The sequence below is a fragment of the Mustela nivalis genome, assembly GCF_964662115.1.
Source record: "Mustela nivalis genome assembly, contig: HAP1_SCAFFOLD_1557, whole genome shotgun sequence".
Lineage (NCBI taxonomy): Eukaryota > Metazoa > Chordata > Mammalia > Carnivora > Mustelidae > Mustela > Mustela nivalis.
In genome coordinates, this window is record NW_028135107.1 from 99,901 (window position 1) to 124,311 (window position 24,411).

The window sequence follows — 24,411 nt, forward strand, 5'->3', positions numbered from 1 at the left end:
TTACCTCAAAGGTTTTTTAAGTAACTCTCAATTCTTGGCCAGCATGCCACCTGACATCTGCCCTTGGCCATGTCCTAAACCCACTAGAGCTACTTTAAACATACACAAAGCTGTCTGCAAGCTGAGCAGTAATCTCTGTTTGCAATTTAGAGAAAGCTCTGTATCTATCCTCCTTCCCTCCCAGGGCCTGCATTTATTCTTTAAGACTACCCCTCTCTCCTGGACAAATTGGAGTCCTATCAGCAGTTTCTCCAAAGCTTCCAGGAACAGACCAGGTGTGAGTATTATAAGACCTTTCCCCCGCTCTCCAAGCTGGTGGACTGAGATGAGGAATCATGTTCTTATCAAAAATTGCCAACCAGTTAGCTGGGCCTTCCTCCAAGCTGCATTCCCTCAATGTCCCAAAACCCCCCAAAGTAGCCTGGCTGTGTCTCATGCAATTATATTCAAATCCTACTCAAATAGAATCTGCATTGCTGCCCTTTTATTGGGACCCAACACTCATATGATCTCCTCTGTGCCTGCTGGAACTGTAGTCATATCTGATTTCCTGCAGCCAGTTTCCTCTGTCCAGGTGCTGCATTTTCCTCTTGCACTTCAACTGTTTATTGTAAACATAGAGAGCTGGTGAGATTGAGGGCCCCCCTGTTAGGGGCTGATAGTAACGGAACATGATCCACACACATTCTTCCTTTGAGTAACTGGCTTGCCCAGAGCAAGAAATATCAACTTTTTAAAGAATCTCTTAATTCTGCACTAGATGCAATTTTATTTTTAGAATATAAGTGAGGAGGAACAAAATTATGACAGATTCCATTCCCCTAGAGTACCAAGAAGAATCTGTGAGGTTTTGTTTTGGGAAAAGGCTGGGCAGATATCAATGAAAAACCCTGCAATGTAAAGCACATTCAGTTTTTCTTCCAATGCTCAAGTGACAACAGAATGACAAAAGCAAACTTCAATCCATTTTTCTCAACCCAGCAGGACAACCACTCCCCAGGAAAGGAATTATCATCGTGAATCAACTGTAAAACACACAACCATTTTAACTGACTGAAATAAGTAGCATTCATGCTGAAATATGAGGTCACCCTGGACACTTGAAATGAAAGAATATAGATAAAGAGAAAGCTTTGATCCCTACTGGATTTGAAAGTTTCATGGTGAAGAGTGGATAAACTGGGGAATTCGTGGACGTCAACGTTTGAAGTTTCTTTGCAAATCTGAATGGATATAATTTTAGATCTAAATGGAAACCAACATATTGAAGATACGAAACAAATCAGTCAATTATAAGGTCCTAAAGATAAAAAGCAATCCAATCGAATTTGTGTGATACATTATTTGGTTGGAAACATTTTAAATCTTCCCTATACCTTTAAAAAATGTCTTAATTGCTTTACTTTATAAAAATAAATGATCCCAGTTGAAAGCTCATCTCATCTCAATTAAGTCAATTTAAAGACAAAATTTTAGTTTATGCTTTATATAGCATTAAAATAACATAGGGCTCCAACCCCATGAAATAATAGGGATTCAAAGTTACCATGGATGAAAACATATATCACTCTTCGTTTGCTTTTTTTATCATTTAAAAAAATCTTTCTTTAATGTGTCATAAATCCATAAGACTTTTCATCTTGAATGGACCTTAAAAATCACATCATAGACAGTCTCTTCATTTAGAAATGATGAAATAATTGCAATGAAATGCAATTTAAGAGATTAAGTGGCCTTAAAATTAAAATCATCATCAAACACCTAATTTAGAATCTGAAAATAACAGTATCATAGAACACATATGGGGCATAACTCCCCTTCCTTACTCTCTCCAGGTTTTAGGCTATGTACTTACTGACCAAAGGAGGGCAGGATAATCAAGATGCACAAATACTGAAATACCAAAGCTCATAACCCACACAATATTAGAAGGTTCTATGACAAAGCTTTCAGGTTGATGTAAAGTTAGTTAACTTGCCACTCTAAAGATATTTAAAAATGATAATGACAGCACTTTGCAGAAATGGTTATAGCCCTCTGGCATTATCTGTTAAAATGACCATTTATGGTTCCATCCAATGTCAACAATTCTACATGCAGCACAAGACATAACAAAACTATTTTAAGCTCCATTGTTGAGTAGAGTGAATGTACCTCCCAGCCTTCAATGTGAGACTGCCATTCCTCTAAGACTTCTAACTTCTCCATCTGCCTCTTGGCCTCATTTATGTTGGAACAGACAGCTTTCACGACTTGGAGGGCTTCCATTACCGCTGCGTAGTCACTGTGTTTCCTTGGACTCTGCTTCAGCAACTCCTGTTTATACACACAAAAAAATAAATCGCCCTTTGATCTTCAGCTTTCTGGTATAGCATGTTCAGAATGGCCAGGAAATGAGAACTGCAGAGATTGTGAGAGTCACTTTCAGAAGGGACATCACAAACTCCACTAAAATTCAGATCAAAAACAAAGGTTGAATCAATGAATATACATTACCCTGACACACATTTTGCAGCTCCTTTAATTTTTTTGCCTTAAAATTATTTTGTTTTAAAAACTAAATTAGATTTCTCCTTTTGAATTGTCAAATATCTCACCTGCAGCATGTAATTTGTTTCTAAGATTGACCTCTGCTCCAACAGAAATAGAACTCTGTATGTCTTCCTAGAGCCTTAGCGGAACATTAAGTCATTATATAAATATGTCTCATAATATCAAAAATAATTTCAATGCCTTATTTCCTAATACACCTTTGAGAAACTACAAAAACATGCCATAAGTAAAGCAAAATTTTTAAATAATGTCTTATACTCTAGCAAAATAAATAACTTACAAGTTCCATTATACTCCATCACTAACAGAGCAATTATGCTATTTTCACCAAAAACCTGGTTTCACTTTCTGCAATGAATGAATTGCCATAAGCCCCGCCACAGATTATTTTTTTTGTTGTGGTTTTGATTTGATTTTGGGGGGCATTTTATGGTTTTTTTTTCCCATTTAGGATATCAGAGCAAGCGTGATCTTTAATATTTTAAATTTAAAGGTTTTGTTTGTTGTTTAGAAGCACAAAATTAAACATCTTCACCCACTGTGTAGACAGTTGTGACCACATTGCTTTTTAATCAGTCATTTGTTTCTTTACTACAGTTGCCATCATCACGTAACTAACACAATTACAGAAATCCTGGGGCAAGTCTTTAAAATAATTTTCTCAATTCTTAATATCCAGTGGGAAATTATGCAGTTGTTATACTCTCTTGAGGGCTGTTACTGTTGAAACTTCTGCCATAAACTTTGACCCTGCATTCAGTATGTTCAAACTTCATTCTGCAGAGCTATCGCCAGAAGAATACACATTGCATCACTCCCAAGATAAAATTTAAAAACTTATGTTGGATCACAAATCCATAAAAGATATATGCTAGCTTCTCTAAAAATTCTAAAGTGCAGAAGTATTTGTAAATTATGTGAAGTGGTCAAGTCAGTCTGCGGACTGTGATTTGAGGTCCTATGGAATTGTGCCCAGTGGGTATCCATGAAGTTGAGACATGAATGTAGACAATGTGAAATAGCAAGAAAAATAACTAGTAATAATCTTTTGTCAGTTACTTTCTATGAACCCTGTACTGGTTGGCCACACCAATAATTTCAAGTTCCACAAATATGACCAATAGTTTAACACAAAGTGTAACCCCTAATGTTTTTCTCTGAATATATAAAACCAACCAAAATCAAAGAGATTATCAGCACAATGGTACAACAACAAAAAAATTATCAACACCAACATATCTACTACACAAGTAAATAGTTTCTTTGTGAAGATAATCATCCAAAGAAGGGGAAATATGGCATCTTTCCACTTCTTGAAGGAGCGCTGAGTTGATCATTTTCTTCCTAAGCAAGGATGTGGCCATTATTCTATCTGTTGAGAGGTCAGATCAGCCAACCCTCTCTGGTGGTCATCCCCATCCAGAAGTTATTTAGAACAACTACTTAGCATGATATCCTTCTCTTAATATCACTACCCCTTCTGACTCTTAAAACAAACAGATGCCTGGGATTGCTAAATCAGGTCCAGGAATAGCTGATGTGATCTGAGTCACCAAGTCAAGAGTCTGAAAGGACTCTCAGAAAGACAGGAGTCATGTTTGCCCCAACCTTCCTGTACTGAAGACCATATTAAAGGTCTGCAGAACTGAAGATCCCCATGTTAGCTTCCCTCTGTGGCTTAGCCAAGCAATTTTAACTTGTTTTTTTAAATAAGGAGAAATTGTTTTCAAAGAAATTTTACACAAAAACCCAATTATGCAACTCATGGAAGTTGTAGTTAAAAAAAATGTATTTTAAGTTCAAATTCCTTATATTTGTTTCTCAAAAAGTAAATCAATAAGAACACCAGTTAATATGTGCATAACATATTGAAATATTTTAAATTTTTAAAAATTTAAAGAAGTAGTTAAACTATTAAGATAAATCAGAATCAAATATATATGAATAATAATAGCTAACATATACGGAGTACATACTGTGCTAAATGATTGGCATAACAGTTTAATTACTATTTTTATGTAATACATTTTCCATATGTGTGTATATATATGTATATACACACATACACAGACATACACATCCATTATACACATCCTTGCAGACATATGCTACAATTTCATCATCATTATTTCTGTTTCATTAATAAAAACCCAAGGCTTTAAGAAGTTAGATTATGTATTCAGTCACACAGCTAGTAAGCAGAATACTTAGGATCTGAACTCAGAGCTCCCGTGCTCAACCACAAACACAAACTGCTGCTGTAGTTCCAAGAAGCACCATTTCCAGAATTGCTATTCCAATCTATTCACATATTCTTACAGTACAAGCATAATTAGCACATTAAAATATGGCGCCTGGGTGGCTCAGTGGGTTAAGCCACTGCCTTCGGCTCAGGTCATGATCTCAGGGTCCTGGGATCGAGTGCCGCATCGGGCTCTCTGCTCAGCAGGGAGCCTGCTTCCTCCTCTCTCTCTCTGCCTGCCTCTTTACCTACTTGTAATCTCTCTCTGTCAAATAAATAAATAAATCTTTAAAAAAAATATGTTTTTCACAACACTTTTAGTCATTGTAATGAGGCAATGGCCTACGACCATTAATGTGTCCAGAGGCAGTACTTGCTTAGCACGGTCATTCTACATCGTACCATTTATTGTCCCATGTGACCCACAACATTTCCTATAATACTGATTCAAAAACCAAACTGTGAAATTATGTAACTTTCACTTTAAGTTCATTAGCATCAATGGGGAAGTCAAAAAATAAAACAATAGATTTACTTAAGATAATGAACCCTGTAGATAATATGCAATATAAACTTGTCATAAGATATTTAATGGGATCCATCTTGAAACTAATGCATTTACTCTAAAGAAAACTCAAATGGATACGTTTTATACAGAGAGCACTAAAAGTCTCCTTTCCTAAAAGATTTGTTTCCTAATCCATATATATGTGATGAAATAGCTATTTTCCCTAGTAACTCTGAGCTGCTCTTTCTTCAGAAAATCAGATTATTTAAAAGAAAAAAAAATTAAAGCAAAATATGCAGCAAAATATGCAGATACAAGAAAGATACTACAGTAAAATAAACACATAAAATACCTTCAAAATGAGAGGGTATTTGCAAATTCTTTGTATTGGTGTTACTAAATATCCTTCCAGGGGAACATCTGTATTCTTCCGTCCTCCAAGTAGCATGCAGTTCTGCAGTGGAGATAAAAATAATCATAAATTTTTAAAGCTGAAGGCATGAAATTTTCTTTTATCATAAAATTTTCTGTCAAAAACTTGTGAAAGCCTTTCTTTATACCTTCTTTCTCTGAGATGAGCCTGTGAAATCACAAAGAACATTTACAGAAGACAACGAGAAGTATTTTCATATCACGTTAGTTATAGAAACCAAAATATGTTTTAAATACATACCTTTAAAATTAATTTTCATGTACTATCCTCTGAAGTCTGAAGAAAAGAAATAGGATAGAAATGGAGGAATAAATGATGGGTAGGTGGATGGATGGATGGATGGATGGACAGATGGGTGGATGAATGGACTGATGGATAAATAAATAATAGACACAAAGATACACAGATCAATCCTGCTTATAAAGGGAGTTGTGTTGTAGCTGAATTGTGGTGTTGTGCTGTGTTGTAAAGAACAGGGCTGGAGACAACTGGGTTCTATACATCCTCACCACTGACTAGTGATGTAACTTTGTGAGGGAGTCCTGTGAGCATGAACCCCACTGTTGCAGAACTTCCCAGCAGACAAAGGGCTTCCGAGAACTGTTATGAACTAGGAGATGTTATACAGGATGTTATAACCGACCACAGATAGACCACCAGGACATGGGGTATGTGCTACAAACAACATCAGCAGCAGCAGACGAGCAGCCTCGCACGTACAGCAGACCGCAGATTAACCGCAAGCGCCTTTGACGCAGTGACTGAACTGGCATATAAGCAACACTGGCCCTCTGCTTGTCAGAGGGCTCTTGGGACACTCTCACTCAGATCATCCTCCCGGTCGATGCACCCAAAAGGTGTGCTCCAGGGAGGGGATTGGTCACCTTATCAGTCGATGCACCCAAACGGTGTGCTCCCGAGAAGGGGATCGAGCCCTCTCCCTAGCCCACATGGCTAGAGTTGTCTGTCTTGTATTAGCTATTGTGTGGTACATGCTAATAAACAGTTTTCGCTTTCAGTTATTGTGTGTGACCCGTTTGCTTCCACCATCGGACCGGCTCACTCCCCTGGGAGCTCCGTGAGTGGCAGAGAGCTCCCACTTTGGGTTGATTTCAGAATGCTAGTTTTCCTGCCTGTAAAACTGTCGTGTTTTAACCAAGTGATTGCTAAATTACTTTTAGTTATAATACACTACCAGTGACAATGGCCAGCCAGTCTCTGAGAAGGAGGTCAGGTATGATCACCAGAGAGGCAAGATGAATGGAGAAATCTCAAAAGCAGCAATCAGAATAAGATGTAATAGAAGAGAGAATCAACTCTGATTAAAAAAAAAAAAGCCTATATCCTCTGAAGCATCTTGTCTTTATTTCATAGTTTAAGTATCAATTTAAAAAAGAAAAAGATTAGAAACTTGTGCCAAATCCTTTTCCTACAATGCCTATCAGAGTGGCTGGCAAAAAGAAAGTAGTCAATAAATATGTAATAAATGGAGAAAAGGGCTCCTCAAATATCATACTGATAATTTAACAACCTTTATACCAGCATTTTACAAGGGTTGAGACTACTGTCCTACATACATTGAGAAGCGAGACCAAGAGCTAAACAGGAAAGGATGAAAAAGAAAAGACTGGGGGTAGCAGTATATGCCCCCACCCCCGACTGTCGTGAGCAACTTGGCTTTAGCCAAATGTATTCATGTCAGCAAAACTAACATCATGCCTTTAACTTCACCCAGACACTTTAGAAGACAGGGAAGCAAAGAAATGTTCTGACTCAAGCATGCTCTTTGAGGGCTTCATCCCCCATTGCAATCAGTTTACCAAAATATTTTTTCCAACCCCACATGGTGCTGTCCCCAGAGGAACCATATGAAACACAACCATGTACATCTCACTGTATTTCCAGTGATGTTTCAGCATCCCTACATAAGTTAGCACCCCTTATAAACACATCCACCCCTTTCCCCATCCCTGGGTTGAAGTACCCTAAGAATTTCATGACTGCTTAACACTGTTATTTCCTTGTCTAATAGGCCCGTACAGATCATGGACTGTCTTCATAACAGCAGAGGTGGGTTGTCACTTTAGACTGGCTTATGAAAGCCAACTCTCTCTCCATGCGTCCAGAAAGAATATCTTCTAAATGACCTCCCAGAGATCTCCCTGATGATGAAAACGGTGGTGGCATATCCAAGTATTTATCACCAAATCTGTAAGCTCTCACCTGTCTTCCCAAGGGTGACTGTTATTAACCCCCATTTTACAGAGATGGAAAATGACACCAGCGATGTAATGAATTTCTTAAAGTCATTCAAGTAATTAGAGGTCACTTAGTACCAGAGCGGGAATTATAAAAGCCAGGTTTCCTACCAGACTGTGCTGTAAGACCATATAAAAACCAGCACTCTTCGGACTTTACTGGCATGGCTTGACACAATTCAGTCAATAAACTAGACCAAGGGGGATCAAAGAGTTGACTGTGCTGAGAAAAGACCGGATTCACTAAGACAATGAAGCTCTAACACCTCCTAAAAAGCCCTAAAATTTTAGTGGCATAGACACCTCTTCTGGCTGTGGCAGAGAAAAGGGATCAGTAAATCCTCTTCCAAAAAAACCAAACCAAACCAAACCAAAACAACAACAACAACAAAAAAACAACTGTAACCTCAGCAAATTGTCAAAAATATCAACTTCAGAGCTCTGGAAATCAACTAAAGTCAAACAAACAAACAAAAAAAAAAACGATATTTTTATTCATGAAAAACTGTGGAAATTTCAGATAAGAAAGGTGGGAGTCTATAACATTCTCACAAGAGCTTCTCCCACCTTCCCTCTGCCTCCTCATGCCCCCATCCTCCTCAGCTCACCCTGCCCAGTGGCCCTATCAAAATGGTGCTTCCACAGTGGCTGTCCTGCAGTGGCTCCATCAAAGGGGCCCTGACATAGTGATAGACCCTGAAAACCTGCTTTCAGGTAGACCCTTTACTGCAGAGGGTAAATATCTCACTCCTGAGGGCAATGTCAATAAAGTTAGCACACTCTATAAGAAAAATGGAGAATGCCCACAATTCTGTTGGCCTGAGATTACAGCCCTCTTTGGAGCAGATATCAGGCTGTGCATCTGTAGAAAAGACCCAAAGGGGAAGGGGTATCCCCATGGAAATAAAGACCTAGATCTGACTTGTAAACTGCCTACCCTTTGAATGTCTCCCCCACCCCCCACCAACTAACACATAGATCCATAGACAAGATGATTAACGATGTTTAGTCACCTCTGACAAACCACCAACAGAACTAAGTTAAGCAGTTACTGTAGTCACCCCCTATAAAGAAAGGCTAAATTATAAAACAAACAAACAAAAAAATGAGTAGAGATAGAAGCTGTACATACAAGAGTCACAGGTTCTTAAATCAAGTCCAGGAAAGTTACAACAGCAAAACAAAACAACACAAACAAAAAACAAAAACCAACTTCAGGAAATAGACTTGATAAATTAAGATGAATATTGTTCTTAGAGCAATCACACTAAACACTAAAAACACTAAACAGTAAAAAAAAAAAAAAAAAAAAAAAAAAAAACCTAAAAAAAACACTAAAAAACTAAACACTAAAAAAAATAGTTCAAAAACAGCAACAGAGGAGATAAAACAGTACACTAAGGAAGGTAAAGGAGGAACAGAGGGGCAACAATAAAAACACATACAGAAAAAACAGTAAAACAATACCTGTCAATACAATATCAATAATTCAGTTAAAGATCAATGAATGGAACACTCCAATCAAAAGTCAGAGATGATCAGGCTGGATAAAAAAAGCAAGATCCATAATGATGTACTATAGTTGGCTAATTGAATTTAAATAAAATATACTTAAAAAAAAAAAAAGGTAGGATCTAACTATATACTGTCTACCAGGGACATGTTTTAGATTCAAAGACCTAAATAGTTTGTAAGTAAAATACTGGAAAAAGATAAACAAACAGTACAAGAAGTGTCATGGCTATAATAATATCAGCCAAAACAGACTTTAAGAAAAGAAATATCCCGGGGCACCTGGGTGGCTCAGTGGGTTAAGCCTCTGCCTTCAGCTCAGGTCATGATCTCAGGGTCCTGGGATCAAGCCCCACATCGGGCTCTCTGCTCAGCACGGAGCCTGCTTCCCTCTCTCTCTGCCTGCCTCTCTGCCTACTTGTGATCTCCATCTGTCAAATAAATAAACAAAATCTTTAAAAAAACAAACAAATAAATAAATAAAAAAGAAAAGAAATATGCCTAGGGACAAAGAAAAACATTTTATGATCAATAGAAATAAAAATACAAGCACTTTCAATGCGTATATATTTAATAACAGAGCCCCAATACATATAAAACAAAACTGACATAATTGAAAGGCAAGACAGACAATTTAACAATTATACCTATAGATTTCAATATCCTACCCTCAATAACTGACAGAACACCTAGAGGAAAAGACAAAGAAGAGAAGAACAACACTATGAACAAAACTGACCTAACATTTATAGAATATTCCACTCAACAGCTGCAGAATATGCATAGTTTTTAAGCACACATGAAGCATACAGAGAGGGGGAAAAAACAAAAAACTCCAGGACAGATCACATGCTAAGCCATAAAAATGTCTTAATGAATTTAAAAAGATTTAAATGATTTAATTATGTTCTCTGACCAAAATGGAATTAAATTTAAAAAGTCAACTACAGGAAGAAATTTGAAAAATTCCAACATTGGGAAATAAAATAACAGAATGTTAAAACTGATGATTCTAAGATTTTACCCTACTGACAAGCTCAAAAGTCAACAGGCCAGAGATTTCTGGATGCTGGAAGAACACGTGAAACTCCTAAGCCAGAGCTACAGGACTTTTTTCCCCTTAGAGCAATAGCAGTAGCCAGAGTATCATTATTTGGGGGCCAGTTTGCCAAGGCTCAGTTCCCAAATTGCAACACAGGGAAGACCAGGTGGCCCATGCACATGGGACACCAGGAAAGGAGACCTAAGGCTAAGAACCATGCATCTTTCATGAGGTCAGCAGGCATGACTGCCCATCACTTAGGAGGAAGAGAATATCTCTACTTTCTGATATAAACGTCCCTTATATTGTGATATAAACATCCTTTAAAGATCAGCCAGAACAAAAGCAGTCAGTCCCTCCACTCAGAAAATGTGCAGGGACACAGTCCCATGCAGAACTGCCTTCCAAGACAAACTCTAAATAAAGAATAGACTATAGATATTACAAAGGAAACTAGACCTTTTCAATAACAAAACATATGTAAAATTTTAGGGAATAAAACTAATGCAGTGTGTAGGGCAAAATTCATAGCTTTAAACACCTACGTTGGAAAAAGCAAAAAGGTTCCAATAAAAACTCTTGACAAACTATGAATATAGTGGAACTTCTTCAACTGTAAGAGGACATCTGTGACAACAGTTAACATCACACTTCATGATGAAAAACTGATTGATTTCCCCCAAGATCAGAACCAAGGCAGGCATGTCTGTTCTTATCACTTCTATTCAATAGTAAACTGGTTCTAACCAGTGCAAAACCCAGGGAGATAAAAAAGACAATTATATTGTAAAGGAAGTAATATAACTGTCTTTACCCTCAGATGACTTCATTCTATATGTAAAGTGTCCTAAGAATCTACCAAAAAACTACTAGAACTAATACATGAATTTAAAGCACATGATACAAAAATATACAATAAACAAAAATAAATAAAAGTCAAATGTTTATATGGTAGCAATAAACAGTCCAAAAATGATATTAAGATCATTCCAATCACAACAGCATCAAAAAGAGCGAAATACTTGGGAAAAAACTTAACAAGTAAGAATAAAACCTGAATACGGACTTCTTAAATAAAATGAAAATATGTTCATAGGGAAAAATTTAATAAATCCTACTTCAACAAAATGTAAGAATTTTGATTTCCAAAAGATAACATTTTTAAACAAACCACACTGAGTGGAAATATTCACAAATTATATGTCAGATACAGAAGGTGTATTCCAAAATAAAGAACACTTGTAGCTCAATATAAGATAAACATCTCAATTTAAAAATTGAGCAAAAGTTCTGAATAAGCATTTCACTAACAGGATATATGAATGTCTAATGAGATCATTGAAAGCATACCTGATATCAATGGTCATGAGAGAAATGCAAATAAAAATCATCTTGAGATAAACTACACCCACTAAACCAGCTGTAATTGCAACTGTTAATACCATGTGTTTGCAAAGATATAAAGAATCTGCAAACATACATTGCTGGTGTATATGGCACAGTCATTTTGGCAGTTTCTTAAATATACACTTACTATGACCTAGCAATTCCACTCTTAGCATCCATCCAAGAAAATGAAAATATCCACACAAAGACTTGTACATGAATGTTCATCTCAGCATCGTTTATAAAACAGTTCAAACTGGACATTTCCTGACTTTTTCTATACTAATACCTCTCTCCAAAAAGATCTTCAAGGCCCATCATTAAACTCATACCTGCTTGCTGACCAAAGCCCATATACTGGCAAATGGATAAATAAAATATGGTATAGCCGTACAACGAATACTATCCAGCAATAAAAATGAATGGCATATGGATACATGTCACAATGGGGATGAACCTCAAAACATTTTACTCAGTAAAAGAAACCAGGTGTAAAATATTACATTGAAGGATTCCATTTGTAAGAACTATCCAGAAAAGGCAAACTACAGAGATTGAAAATAAATCAATGATTGCCTAAAGTTTACAGGGGTTGTAGAGATGGGCCATGAGCAGGCATGAGGGATGTGCTAGAAATCTCTATAACTGGATATTGGGGATTATTCCTCCACTCCACAATTGGCTAGATATTATTGAATTGTACACTTCAATGTGGTCCTCACTGGCAATTAAATTGCCCAAATTACTACCAAAATATGCATTTCTTTGTGCTATCCTGAAGAAATGAAACATAGATTCTTATTCTTTCTGTGGAAAGTGAGTAAAGAATTTATGCAGGAGAAAGGTCAATCTTTAAATTTCTTTTCTACCATATCCAGGATCTGCTTCCTTCCTGTGACTGCCCCACTTACAGCTCTCTTAGAAAAGCAAATGAAACCCTAGGGAGCTGAGGGATATAAAAGCGATGATGAGCATAAATGTCTTCTCTCACTAAGAATCTGTGGTTCTCACAAACAATTCATAGTCAGCCAGGAGAGGGCATTATCAGTGTTTGCCCATCCATGAGCTCCTGCCAACTCTCTCCTCTTACGATTAGAGTCCTTTGGGACTCTAGTCTCCTAGGTTAGACACATTTAAAGCATTGTCCCATGAGTACTTTTTACACCACACTGACGCTAGTCCTTGGTTCCTTAGAGAGCCTATCAACAAATCACAGCGTATGGTAACACTCATACATATACTTACCAAAAAAAATTTGCAGATTGTTCTTATTTTGTTAAGTTCGAGAACCAATTTCTCTGCCTTCTCATGGTTACTACAATATTCATCATATATACGAAACTTGTCTTTCTGTGAATTTGAATAAGGATAAGTTAGAGAGAGTCATGGCAGTAGTTACTTGGAAAGATTAACCTGTATGATGTTTGTGAACATACGCTATGTGTCCAAAGTGTTTACAATATTTTGGGAGCTCTATTCTATGTATGTATCTAAGCACACTTTATTTATCAATTTTCTCTGATTCAAGAATAATAATCTAAGAAAAAAGGTTATATTAACTAGAGTCCAATATGATGTATGCAATACTAAGTAAATGAGCCAAATGGTAGCAAATTACAGAGAAGAGAGTGCTTAGCTTTCCTGAGAGGGTTCAGATACAGCTTAAAAAAAAAAAAGTAGTATCTGAGCAAGGTTCAGAGAGATGAATCCATCATTCCCAGGCAGGGTGAGGGAAGAAAGCATTTTAGGAACAGGGAAAAGCATGTGCCTGATCATGCAAGAATAGAGAGACCTAGTACCCTGCAGTTCACATGCACCAATCTGGACAGCTGTGTTTAGGAGGGACAGGAACAAATGAGAATAGTCAGCAACAAGTGACTAAGATAATGATGGACTTTGAAGACTCTAATATGAGACTCTCTGTGAAAAAGTATGAGAGGTAATTTCAAGTAGAATGATTTGTTAGTATAATAAAGTAAGGAAATGGTAGCTACTTTCAGACAGCTGTCATACTGTAATAGGACTTACAACAGCGTGTAGCTCCAAAACAAAAGCCAAGACCACTGGGTGGAAATTGCAAGGGCAATCCATAATGGGCAGTGGTAGGCAGATTCAGGATTAACATAAAGGTCTTCTAGTGTTTATAGTTCTCACTAAAAGTGATCAAGTAGGAACAAAATAAATAACCTTCGTATTTGCTACAGAAGGGGTACTTTCAAAAAGGGAGTAATTTCACCATCATGGCCTCTGAGCATCCTTCCGTCATTAAATTTTCTCTCAGTGGCTTGGATTAGTATCTACCAAAGCAGCTCCAATACCAGGAAGACACAGAAAATGTATTGATCAAATATTAGAACCGAAGTACCCTCTGGAATTTCCATGACATACATTTGGAAAGCAACAATGTATACTATTTTATATAGCCAGCAAAAAATATATTGAGTCTGTCTTTTTTCCACTGTATATTTTTTCCTGTTCTGTGGAAGATGAATTGACCATAGAGCTTAGGGTCCATATCTGGGCTCTCTACTCTGATCCAATGGTCTATGTGTCTTTTTTTTTTTTTAATTTTTCAATTTATTTATTTTCAGAAAAACAGTATTCATTATTTTTTCACCACACCTAGTGCTCCATGCCACCCATGCCCTCTATATTACCCACCACCTGGTACCCCAACCTCCCACCCCCCCGCCACTTCTGTTTTTTATACCAGTACCATACTGTCTTGGTGATCATGACTTTGTAGTAAAGCTTGAAATCAGGTAACGTGATGCCCCCAGTTTCTGTATTTTCATTGTTAGTGTATAAGAAAGCCACTGATTTCTGTACATTGACTTTGTATCCTGCCACGTTATGAATTGCTGTATGAGTTCTAGTAGTTTGGGGGTGGAGTCTTTTGGGTTTTCCATATAAAGAATCACGTCATCTGCGAAGAGAGAGAGTTTGACTTCTTCACTGCCTATTTAGATACCTTTTATTTCTCCTTGTTCTCTGATTGCTGTTGCTAGGACTTCTAATACTATGTTGAACAAGAGTGGTGAGAGTGGGCATCCTTGTCGTGTTCCTGATCTCAATGGGAAGGCTGCAGCGTTTTCCCATTGAGGATGATATTTGCTGTGGGTCTTTCATAGATAGATTTTATGAAGTTCAGAAATGTTCCCTCTATCCCTATACTTCGAAGTGTTTTAATCAGGAATGGATGCTAGATTTTGTCCAATGCTTTTTCTACATCAATTGAGAGGACCACGTGGTTCTTCTCTCTTCTCTTATTGATTTGTTCTATCACATTGATTGATTTGCGAATCCCTTGTAACCCAGGGATGAATCCCACCTGGTCATTTAATGTGCTATTCAATCCTGTTTGCTAGGATCTTTTTGAGAATCTTAGCATCCATATTCATCAGTGATATTGGTCTAAAATTAAATACAGTCTCTTCAATAAATGGTGCTGGGAAAACTGGACAGCTATATGCAGAAGAACGAAACTCGACCATTCTCTTACACTGTACATGATGATAAACTCAAAATGGATAAAAGATCTCAATGTGAGACAGGAATCCATCAGAATCGTAGAGGAGAACACCGGCAGTAACCTGTTCGATATCAGCCACAGCAACTTCTTTCAAGATATGTCTCCAAATGCAAAGGAAACAAAAGCAAAGATGAACTTTTGGGACTTCATCAAAATCAAAGGCTTCTGCACAGCAAAGGAAACAGTCAAAAAAAACAAAGAGGCAACCCACGGAATGGGAGAAGATATTTGCAAATGACAGTACAGACAAAAGGTTGATATCCAGGATCTATAAAGAACTCCTGAAACTCAACACACACAAAACAGACAATCATATCAAAAAATGGGCAGAAGATATGAACAGACACTTCTCCAATCAAGACATACAAATGGCTATTAGACACATGAAAAAATGTTCATCATCACTAGCCATCATGGAGATTCATATTAAAACCACATTGAGATACCACCTTACACCAGTTACAATGGCCAAAAATAGAAAGACAGGAAGCAACATGTGTTGGAGAGGATGTGGAGAAAGGGGAACCCTCTTACACTGTTGGTGGGAATGCAAGTTGGTGCAGTCACTTTGGAGAACAGTGTGGAGATTCCTCAAGAAATTATAAATAGAGCTTCCCTATGACCCTGCCATTGCATTACTGAGTATTTACCCCAAAGATACAGATGTAGTGAAAAGAAGGGCCATCTGTACCCCAGTGTTTAGAGTAGCAATGGCCACGGTCGCCAAACTGTGGAAAGAACCAAGATGCCCTTCAATGGATGAATGGATAAGAAAGGTGTCCATATACACTATGGAGTATTATGCCTCCGTCAGAAAGGAGGAATACCCAACTTTTGTGGCAAGATGGACAGGACTGGAAGAGATGATGTTGAGTGAAATAAGTCAAGCAGAGAAAGTCAATTATCATATGGTTTCACTTATTTGTGGAGCATAACAAATAGCATGGAGGACAAGGGGAGATGGAGAGGAGAAGGGAGTTGAGGGAAATTTGAAGGGGAGGTGAACCATGAGAGACTATGGACTCTGAAAAACAATCTGAGGGTTTTGAAGGGGTGGGGGGTGGTAGGTTGGGGGATCCAGGTGGTGGGTGTTGGAGAGGGCACGGGTTGCATGGAGCACTGGGTATGCTGCAAAAATAATGAATTCTGTTATGCTGAAAAAATAAAAAGTATTAAAAAAATCATTGATAACTTGATAAAGTAAAATATATATATATTGAGTTACTTATTTCAAGAGATGGTATGACCCAGAATGAAATATGCTTCAGAAATAGTTTAGCTAAATTCATGGATGACAGATTCATAGTGTGTTACTGAGGAAATGGATGTCAGAGTGCAAGATTCCCATGTGAGGCCCTGGACTAAGGCAGCAAATGCCCATCTGGCAGAAGATGGGAATTCCTTCATGAAGAGGAACAATCTGGATTAAGTGGACACAATCATGCATGGTTTCTAGTTATACCCAAGGAAAGTACGGCTTGATCTTCCTATGCCAAGGAGCCTCTCTCCATTTAATATTAATTACCTTTATGAAATATTTCCTGATTATAAAAAGGACATATGCAGCTCTGCCCACTACATACAGAATTACAGCCTTAGAGACTACATACCATTACCTTTCTAAAGGCTAAATATAAATAAAAATAAACAAACATTGACTTCTGTGACAAAATACTCTTATGCATTTTAAAATAAAACATCAATTATATAGCACTTTGGTATAGAAAGAAATTCAGGTAGGTGTTCGGAAAATTAGCGTCTGTGGAATGCTATAAATAGCAGCACTATTTTTCTTTTCTTTTTTTTTTTTTTTTTGCTATGAATGCCCTTCAGTTCTAAAAATAATTTTCATTTTATAGGTGACTTCTTATTTTATAAATCAATTACACAAATAATTTCAACTATCCTGTCCAAAGAGACAGAAATGATTACATGAGCGTGATGTGTAATTTGAAACAACTGAGGTCTGACTGGTTATACTTCTCCACCACTCAGTATGACCTTCTGAGAAACTACCCTTGAGAAACACCAAGACTCTGGTGTCTGTGTACCTAGAGTGACACCCCTTGTTCACCCGCAGGCTTGTCACCAGCCGATTAACAAGGAAACATTCTGACTCACAAAAGGCTCATCACGCCATTATAAGAGTAAGGATTTTCTGCCTCAAAAGGGAAATGCTCTGTCTTTGGGAGAAACATAAAAATCCATTCATTATGAACAGCCTGAATATTCATTAGGATTCAAAGCTACAGAGGATGCGAAGAACTAACTTGCTGGGAAAAAGAAAAGGCTGTTTGTTCTTCACTGAGTAAAATGGATGATGTGAGGCCCTCATCCCCTTTCTGGCTCTCAGTGGAAGATTTCATTGGCCTTAAAAGACCCCAAATTTTCCGTGTCACATTTTACTTCTACACTGAGTTCTCACATGCTACTGTGCTAAAAGCTAAACCTTAAAATCTGGAGCTATACCTTAAAACCTTAAAATCCAGAGCTTCTAAAATAAACAGAAATTGATCTTACAAAGTGAGGAAAGCAGGTTCCCACTTCTTGTTGAGCGTTAGGTTCTGAATGCAGGCATTCTTCCACGACTTTTGAAAATTCCTTATGTACAGCAAGGATATCTTCAATGTTTGAGAACAGCATCTACAAATAAATATAAGTGCAATAATGAAGCAGGTAAAAAAAAAGTCCATGAGAGGATGGTATTCTCTTTCCAAGCTGAAAATTTCAGGGCATGCTTATCCTTTCCACCCACCCAGAGAGCAGAGGACCAATTTTGTATGGACATCCTTTCTACTCCTACACAGCTCTGGGAACCAGGAACCCATTCCTGGCTCTCAGGAAAAACCCGAGTGACTAAATCCAAGCATGACAGTCCCAAACCCATTAGTGAGAATGGGCAGCAGGTAACATAGTGCAGGCAGATTTGCTGGTAGGCTTTTCAGAGCAAAGGCTTCTTTGGTTCTGGAACGGCATCCTGGAATGGACAGCTTCCCCTCTGGAAAGGTGCTGTCTGGAAGTGATAGCTTGGACAGCTACAACGTCATTTTGCAGGGATGAGAGGAGCCATTCCTGGGGCAAAGTGGATAACCTGAATGGCAAAGTGAAGAGCTAGACAGAACCTGGCAATCTTATCGACCTCCCTGAGTCACAGGTCCTGAACCTTCTCTTCTGTCTGGAGTCCCCAAATGAGAGCTGAAGTGTCTCCAAGTCATTTGAATAATAAGTGTCTTTTGCTTGAGACCTAAAGCACACAAACTAAAATGCTCCCATGGTAAGAGAATTTGAAAGTTCATTTTTAATTTATGAAAAAATAGTCAGAAGAGCCTATAAAAATCCTTGGGAATTTTTTAATTTTTGTAAAATAAAACAGCAAATCAGCACCAAAAATAAACATCAATAATAATTTAGGCAGCTTAAATGAATAGTAATGTAGTGCAATTAATTTTCATTTACCTCCTCCCCCCTTTACAAAACCCTTCATCATTTTCCTTTCCTGCAGCCTAAAAGGAAGGGCTTATACATGTGTTTCTGAGTTGAAGACATTATGCAGACATTATCCGCACCACGGAACCACTCAAATCATTTACCCTTGCCTTCCTAAGCCACATCTGGCAATTCTCCCACTTAGGGCTCTATTCCCCCCTGCTCACAGACACTGAGGTTCTTGGTCAGGAGTTTGTTTTTCTCCCTCTTTTCAAACTGTCCTAAGGCCTTGGCAGAAAGTTGTTCCATGTCTTCTCGCCATCCTTGTCAGTCTCTGTTTCTTTTCCCAAACCCTCTTTCCCTTTATCTCAGGGTTGCCCACACAAGTGGCTGGTGCAGAACTTATAGTGGAACTGAGGAGAAGCTGAAAAGCCTAGAGTAACATCCCACAGAAGAAATTTTAACTAAAAGGGAATGTGTGCTTGGGTTAAGGGCTGTCTGTGTCTCCTCACCTTTACTGTTTCTTTTGTTATATTTTTCTCAATTTTTGATGCTGCACACTGGTTCATTCTTGTAAGAATGCCTGCATGAAACAAACAAATAAAAAAAGATTTTGTGAAGGCAACATTAGGTTAGTAAAATAACAGGGTATTGATTAGAACTAAATTTTTTGTAGGAAGCCAGAGTTTAAAAACCCAATAACTACTGAGAATAATAGTTTTGTTGTAAAAAGTGAAACCCTGGTTCACAGTGGTTTTTCCCTGGGAATTATATCCTTCAGAATTTGGGGGCAAGACCAAAAGTGACCATGTATATACATGAACTAAATTTATCCATCACGATCTCATTGTTCTGTGGTAAACAGGAGTCAAATGTTTCCTAAACTTCTAAGTCTTGTGAAGCACATAACACCAAGATCTAATGAAAAATGGGATTTCTGATTTTTAAAAAAGGGGAGGGGTCAGAAATTCCAAGGTGATCCTTTGGAACTAAGATAGACTGAGATAGACTGAGGGAAGAAATAGGGAGTCAAAGATAGAAAGAGAATGAAAGAGAAAGAGAGAAAGAAAGTGACTCTTCAAGAAGGAATGAAACAATTTCCCTTCCCTTCCTAACTACCCCCTGCCAAGTTTTAGAAAGCCAGATTTTGCATTTCTGGGATCAGGTCAGGGCTCTCCAAAGCCCTATGGTAGGCAGAAAAGTTCCTTAGTATTTCAAAGATCTGGACTCTCCTTAATAAGTCATTAATTAAACTTGGACCCATGACCAAGTAAGCTATTATTTTTGCAAACGAAGAAAAGAGTAGAAAGAACTTTTTATATTGGGCCTTAAAATAGAAAGTTTGGAAGGAAAAGGAGAAGTGACTTTCCATGCAGTCACTTGTGTCCTCAAGACATTGCTCATTAGCCACCTAGTAACCAGGTGAAATCATTGTTTCCCTGTCTGTCTTAAGAACTTCAAGTACTACCAGCCAAGTTGGGGTATGAGTACATAGCCCATCAATCCCCAGGGCACACAGAGTCTCCAAGGAACCTCTGGATACTAATATCAAACAAATGAAGATTAAAGTAAGAATCCCATTTTTGACATGCTATATTTACAAAGACTTAAGAGATTAAGAAAACCCTCTCTGCTTGCCTCTCTGCCTACTTGTGATCTCTCTCTCTCTGTCAATAAATAAAATATTTTTTAAAAAAAGAGAGATTAAGAAAACCCAGTATTGCTCATAATGTTCCAAATCACCCTCAAGCACACTGGAGTAAGAATATGAAATGGCACAGGGGCGCCTCAGTGGCTCAGTTGATTAAGCATCCAACTCTTGATTTCAGCTCAGGTCCTGATCTCTGAGTTGTGAGACGGAGCCACACATCAGGCTCTGGGCTGAGTGTGAAGCCTACTTAAGATTCTCTTTCTCCCTCTGTCTCTGCCCCTCCCCCTTCTAAAAAAAGGGGGGGGGGTATAAAATGGCACAACATATCTGGGAATAACTTGACCATATATCTCAAATTTTTAAATGGGCATACCCTTTAACCCAGAAATTCTTACCTCCAAGAATTTATCCCAAGAAAGCTTTTCAGATAAGATGAAATATTAATTACAAAAGTGAAAACATTGGAAACAACATAAATGCCCATTCAAAAGGGAATCATTTATATAATGGTACATGCAAATTACAAAATACTATGCAGAACTATAATCATAAGTGGAATGTGACCAAAATTTCATAGAAATATGTGTAAATAGATGTCTATAAAATATTGTTTCATGAACAAATTTATCAAACAGCTTTCTTGATAGGTACACACTTATATGTACACACAAATACATATTACACACACAAGCATATAGGCATAAATATACTTGTGTAATGGCAGTGTGCATTCATACTAAGAAAAAATATGTAGCACATATCAAAATGCAACAGTGGTTAAAGTGACCTTTGTATACCTCCTTATGCACAGAATATTTGGCTGTGAGCATACTGTAACATTAGTAAAAAGAAAAGCAAAACTATTAAAAAAAATGAGCCATAGGACCTCATTCCTAGCATTAGCTTCAAACTCATCTCTATTCCTGATTCAATTAGTTCATGTTTCAGTCTATAATTACAAAGCCACATCAATACTAACAGCCTCAACAGAATGAAATAATTCAGCTGAATTAAATAAACTTAATAAGAAAGTAATGGATGTCTTGTCCTTGTTTTTTTAATTGGAAACTTGTGATATGATTTTTGAACTATTATCTAGAGTTAAGTAAAATTACTCATGAAAAGAGATTTCAAATTTTCTGACTTTGCCCATTTTAATCACTATCAGTCTCATTTTTAATTTTAGATTTGGTTTTGTACACTCATATCAAAAAGGCTCCATCAGTTCTTTCCACTTAGTCTTAAAATAACATGGTGGTGTAGTCGCCTAGTTTACATTTCGTGTTGACCACACAGTAAACAGGTAACCTCTCATGCAAGCAAAACCGAAAGTTCACCTCTACATTTATAAACCTTTTCTTAGGAGCTAAACTCAGTCACATTCTGAAGCCCATGAATTAAAGTAAGGAGACAGTACGAATGGATCAAAATGTGAGTTAGAAAGGCACATACACACTAAGAAAGTAAACTGTATCTTCACCTGACTTTTTATCTTCTTAGCCTCTGTGACAACATGGAACTTTTTGTTTAACTGTATATGAAAGAAAACCTGGAAATTGTTAACATTTCTGATGAGGCATTTGTCTTTCATTTAATACACACCGTTCAGTCAGATTTCAGATAGTTTGCCTAGAGCACAAAATCACTAAAACTGACATTCTTAACAAAACATGTAAGTCTTCTTTCCCTAAGATAAAGAAAAATAACATGTTTTCAGAATCCTCTTGTAAAAACCAGCATCTACAAAGTCCTTTCAGTCTTTGTAATTGGAGCATTTAATTTTTCTCCAATTAGTCATTAATACCCTAAATACAAAAATACATGAGAGATTTCATACACTGTTTTATCTCTGCATTCGTTAATTCCTATTGGTCCAGAGTTTCATCAGAATTAGGTCATCTTCACTTTGATATGAATACATTGAAAGTAAGTACTGGAAAAAGCTTGTAATGCCAGTGGTTCTCAAGCTTTTTATTGTGCATGAAATCTGGAGAGTTTCTTCTAATTGCAGATTGCCCTATCCCCAGAAGGTCTGACTCAGCAGACTAGTTGAGGACCCAGAAATCTGCACGTTGGTAAGTTCCCCAGATGATTCTGATATAGTTGGTATAGAGACCACATCTGATGAACACTCCTGTGAGTTTATTCTTCCAAAGACTAAAGAAACAGACCGCGAAGAAATAAGTGAGTCTCAATAGCAAAAATGGGTTCAGTTATTTCTTCTTTATTTTCAAACCCTATGTCAGCTCCCTCTATTCACAATAACCTCTGGATCTGCCACTTGGTGTTCCTGATCATCATACCAGAGGATACCGTTTGGACCATGAACCTCAAATATGGGCTGCATAAACGGGGCATAATATGTCTGAAGGCTAGGGAGATGCAGAGACCAGTGACCTAAGACAGACTACATTGCATTTGGAAGAGGTGAGGCTCACAGTTACCCTTTCTTGTGCCTTCCAGCTTGCAGGTGTGTCAGCATGAACTCAATTTGCCAGCATTCAGCTAACAATGATTACACAACACATTCCTAGATTCACTGCAGTCAGGGGCTTCTCTTTCCCTACACCAAGAACAGAATTCTTCATCTCCTCTTCAGTTTCTTCCATTTTGTTTTTTTCCTACCATGTATTTGGTAAAACGGGATAAATGCCATATATTAATTAAAGCTTAAGAAAGCTAAAAATGTCACAAATGTGCAACCAAGAGAGTAAAAGAAGGAAGAAAACTCATGAGGATAAAAGAGAGAGAAAACAGCAATTCCCTTCCTCCATGTCTGCCCATCTGGGCCACTGCTTGTTGAAAGGGTAAGACAAACTCCACGATGAATTTCATTCTCAGAATGTACCAGTTTACTTTATAATTCTGATGTACTAATTTATCTCCTTCAACTCATTTTTGTCCTCCCCACTCTTCCTGTCAGGCACGCACAGTAGATCACTCTTAAAAGTCACACAGACATGTTCATTGCTATAACATTTTCAGATAGTTGTGGATATTCTTCTTTAATACAACACCAAACTTCATTAAGTGGTCATTTCTTAAAGGGTAGTCATGATTTTTAATCTGAAACCAATGATATCAGTGAACTCTCCACACTCTGTTGCATTAAAACCAACTAATCTATCTGCAGTTTGAAGGGATGTATTACATATGCTTGATGCTGTACTTTTTTTTTTTTTTTTTAGCAATGATTCACTGGGAGTTAAATATATCTTCAAGATATTAACACATTTTGTTATTTTATATCAAAGAAAACCCACCATCACAATAGTTAATATCACTATCCAACTCATTAGAAAAATCTGTAGGTATTTGGAAAGTATCCAGCTCATAGATATAAATTTTCCAAAACTCGAATTTCCTTGCAAACTTGAATTTATCATCATCAACAAGTACTATCAGTTGTTTTCCTTGAGGTGAAAAGCTTACTTTATTCTTTTTTTTTGAAAAAAAGTATCTGCCAAATGCCTGAGTGCCCTGAAACTGAAACATAGTTTATCTCACAGTTGTTATTTCAAGTAAATATAATGTTCCATAGCAACTCAATCACAAATTCTAGTCCCTGGAGACAACCATATTTTTGAGTATGCAGCAGAAGTACTAGATATACTTCCCATTTCATCACACAGAATATTAAAAAGGCACATGCTCAAGAGTCAGGACTTAATAAAACTCATATTTTTTACAGCTTTAAGTGAAATTGGCATCCCCTTGTCACTCCCTCATGAGGGAGGACCAGGAAGTATGTAGTAGCTCCTAGTAGAATTTGGTGTCACTGCTCGATTCACACTAAAACATCAGCAGTTTTACACATGACTGATTTTCCCCCACCAGTGTGAGCAACAGCACAGTGGGGCAGAAAAAA

General features: G+C 37.4%; 1 protein-coding gene across 4 annotated transcripts in view; it reads right to left on the reverse strand.

Annotated features, from left to right (window-relative positions):
* LOC309857930 (phosphatidylinositol 3,4,5-trisphosphate-dependent Rac exchanger 2 protein-like) overlaps positions 1–19,498 on the reverse strand; it is a 41,227-nt gene extending 21,729 nt beyond the window's left edge. For all 4 annotated transcript variants that reach the window (XM_082750636.1, XM_082750635.1, XM_082750637.1 and 1 more), the window contains exons 1-4: positions 19,405–19,498; positions 17,987–18,109; positions 5,656–5,757; positions 2,155–2,316 (exon numbers count right to left, since the gene is read on the reverse strand). In XM_082750636.1, the coding sequence (XP_082606762.1) occupies positions 2,155–2,316; positions 5,656–5,757; positions 17,987–18,109; positions 19,405–19,461 (444 nt within the window). In that variant the 5' untranslated portion in view covers positions 19,462–19,498. The remainder of the gene's footprint in view (positions 1–2,154; positions 2,317–5,655; positions 5,758–17,986; positions 18,110–19,404) is intronic.
* Between the last annotated feature and the right edge of the window lie 4,913 nt (positions 19,499–24,411).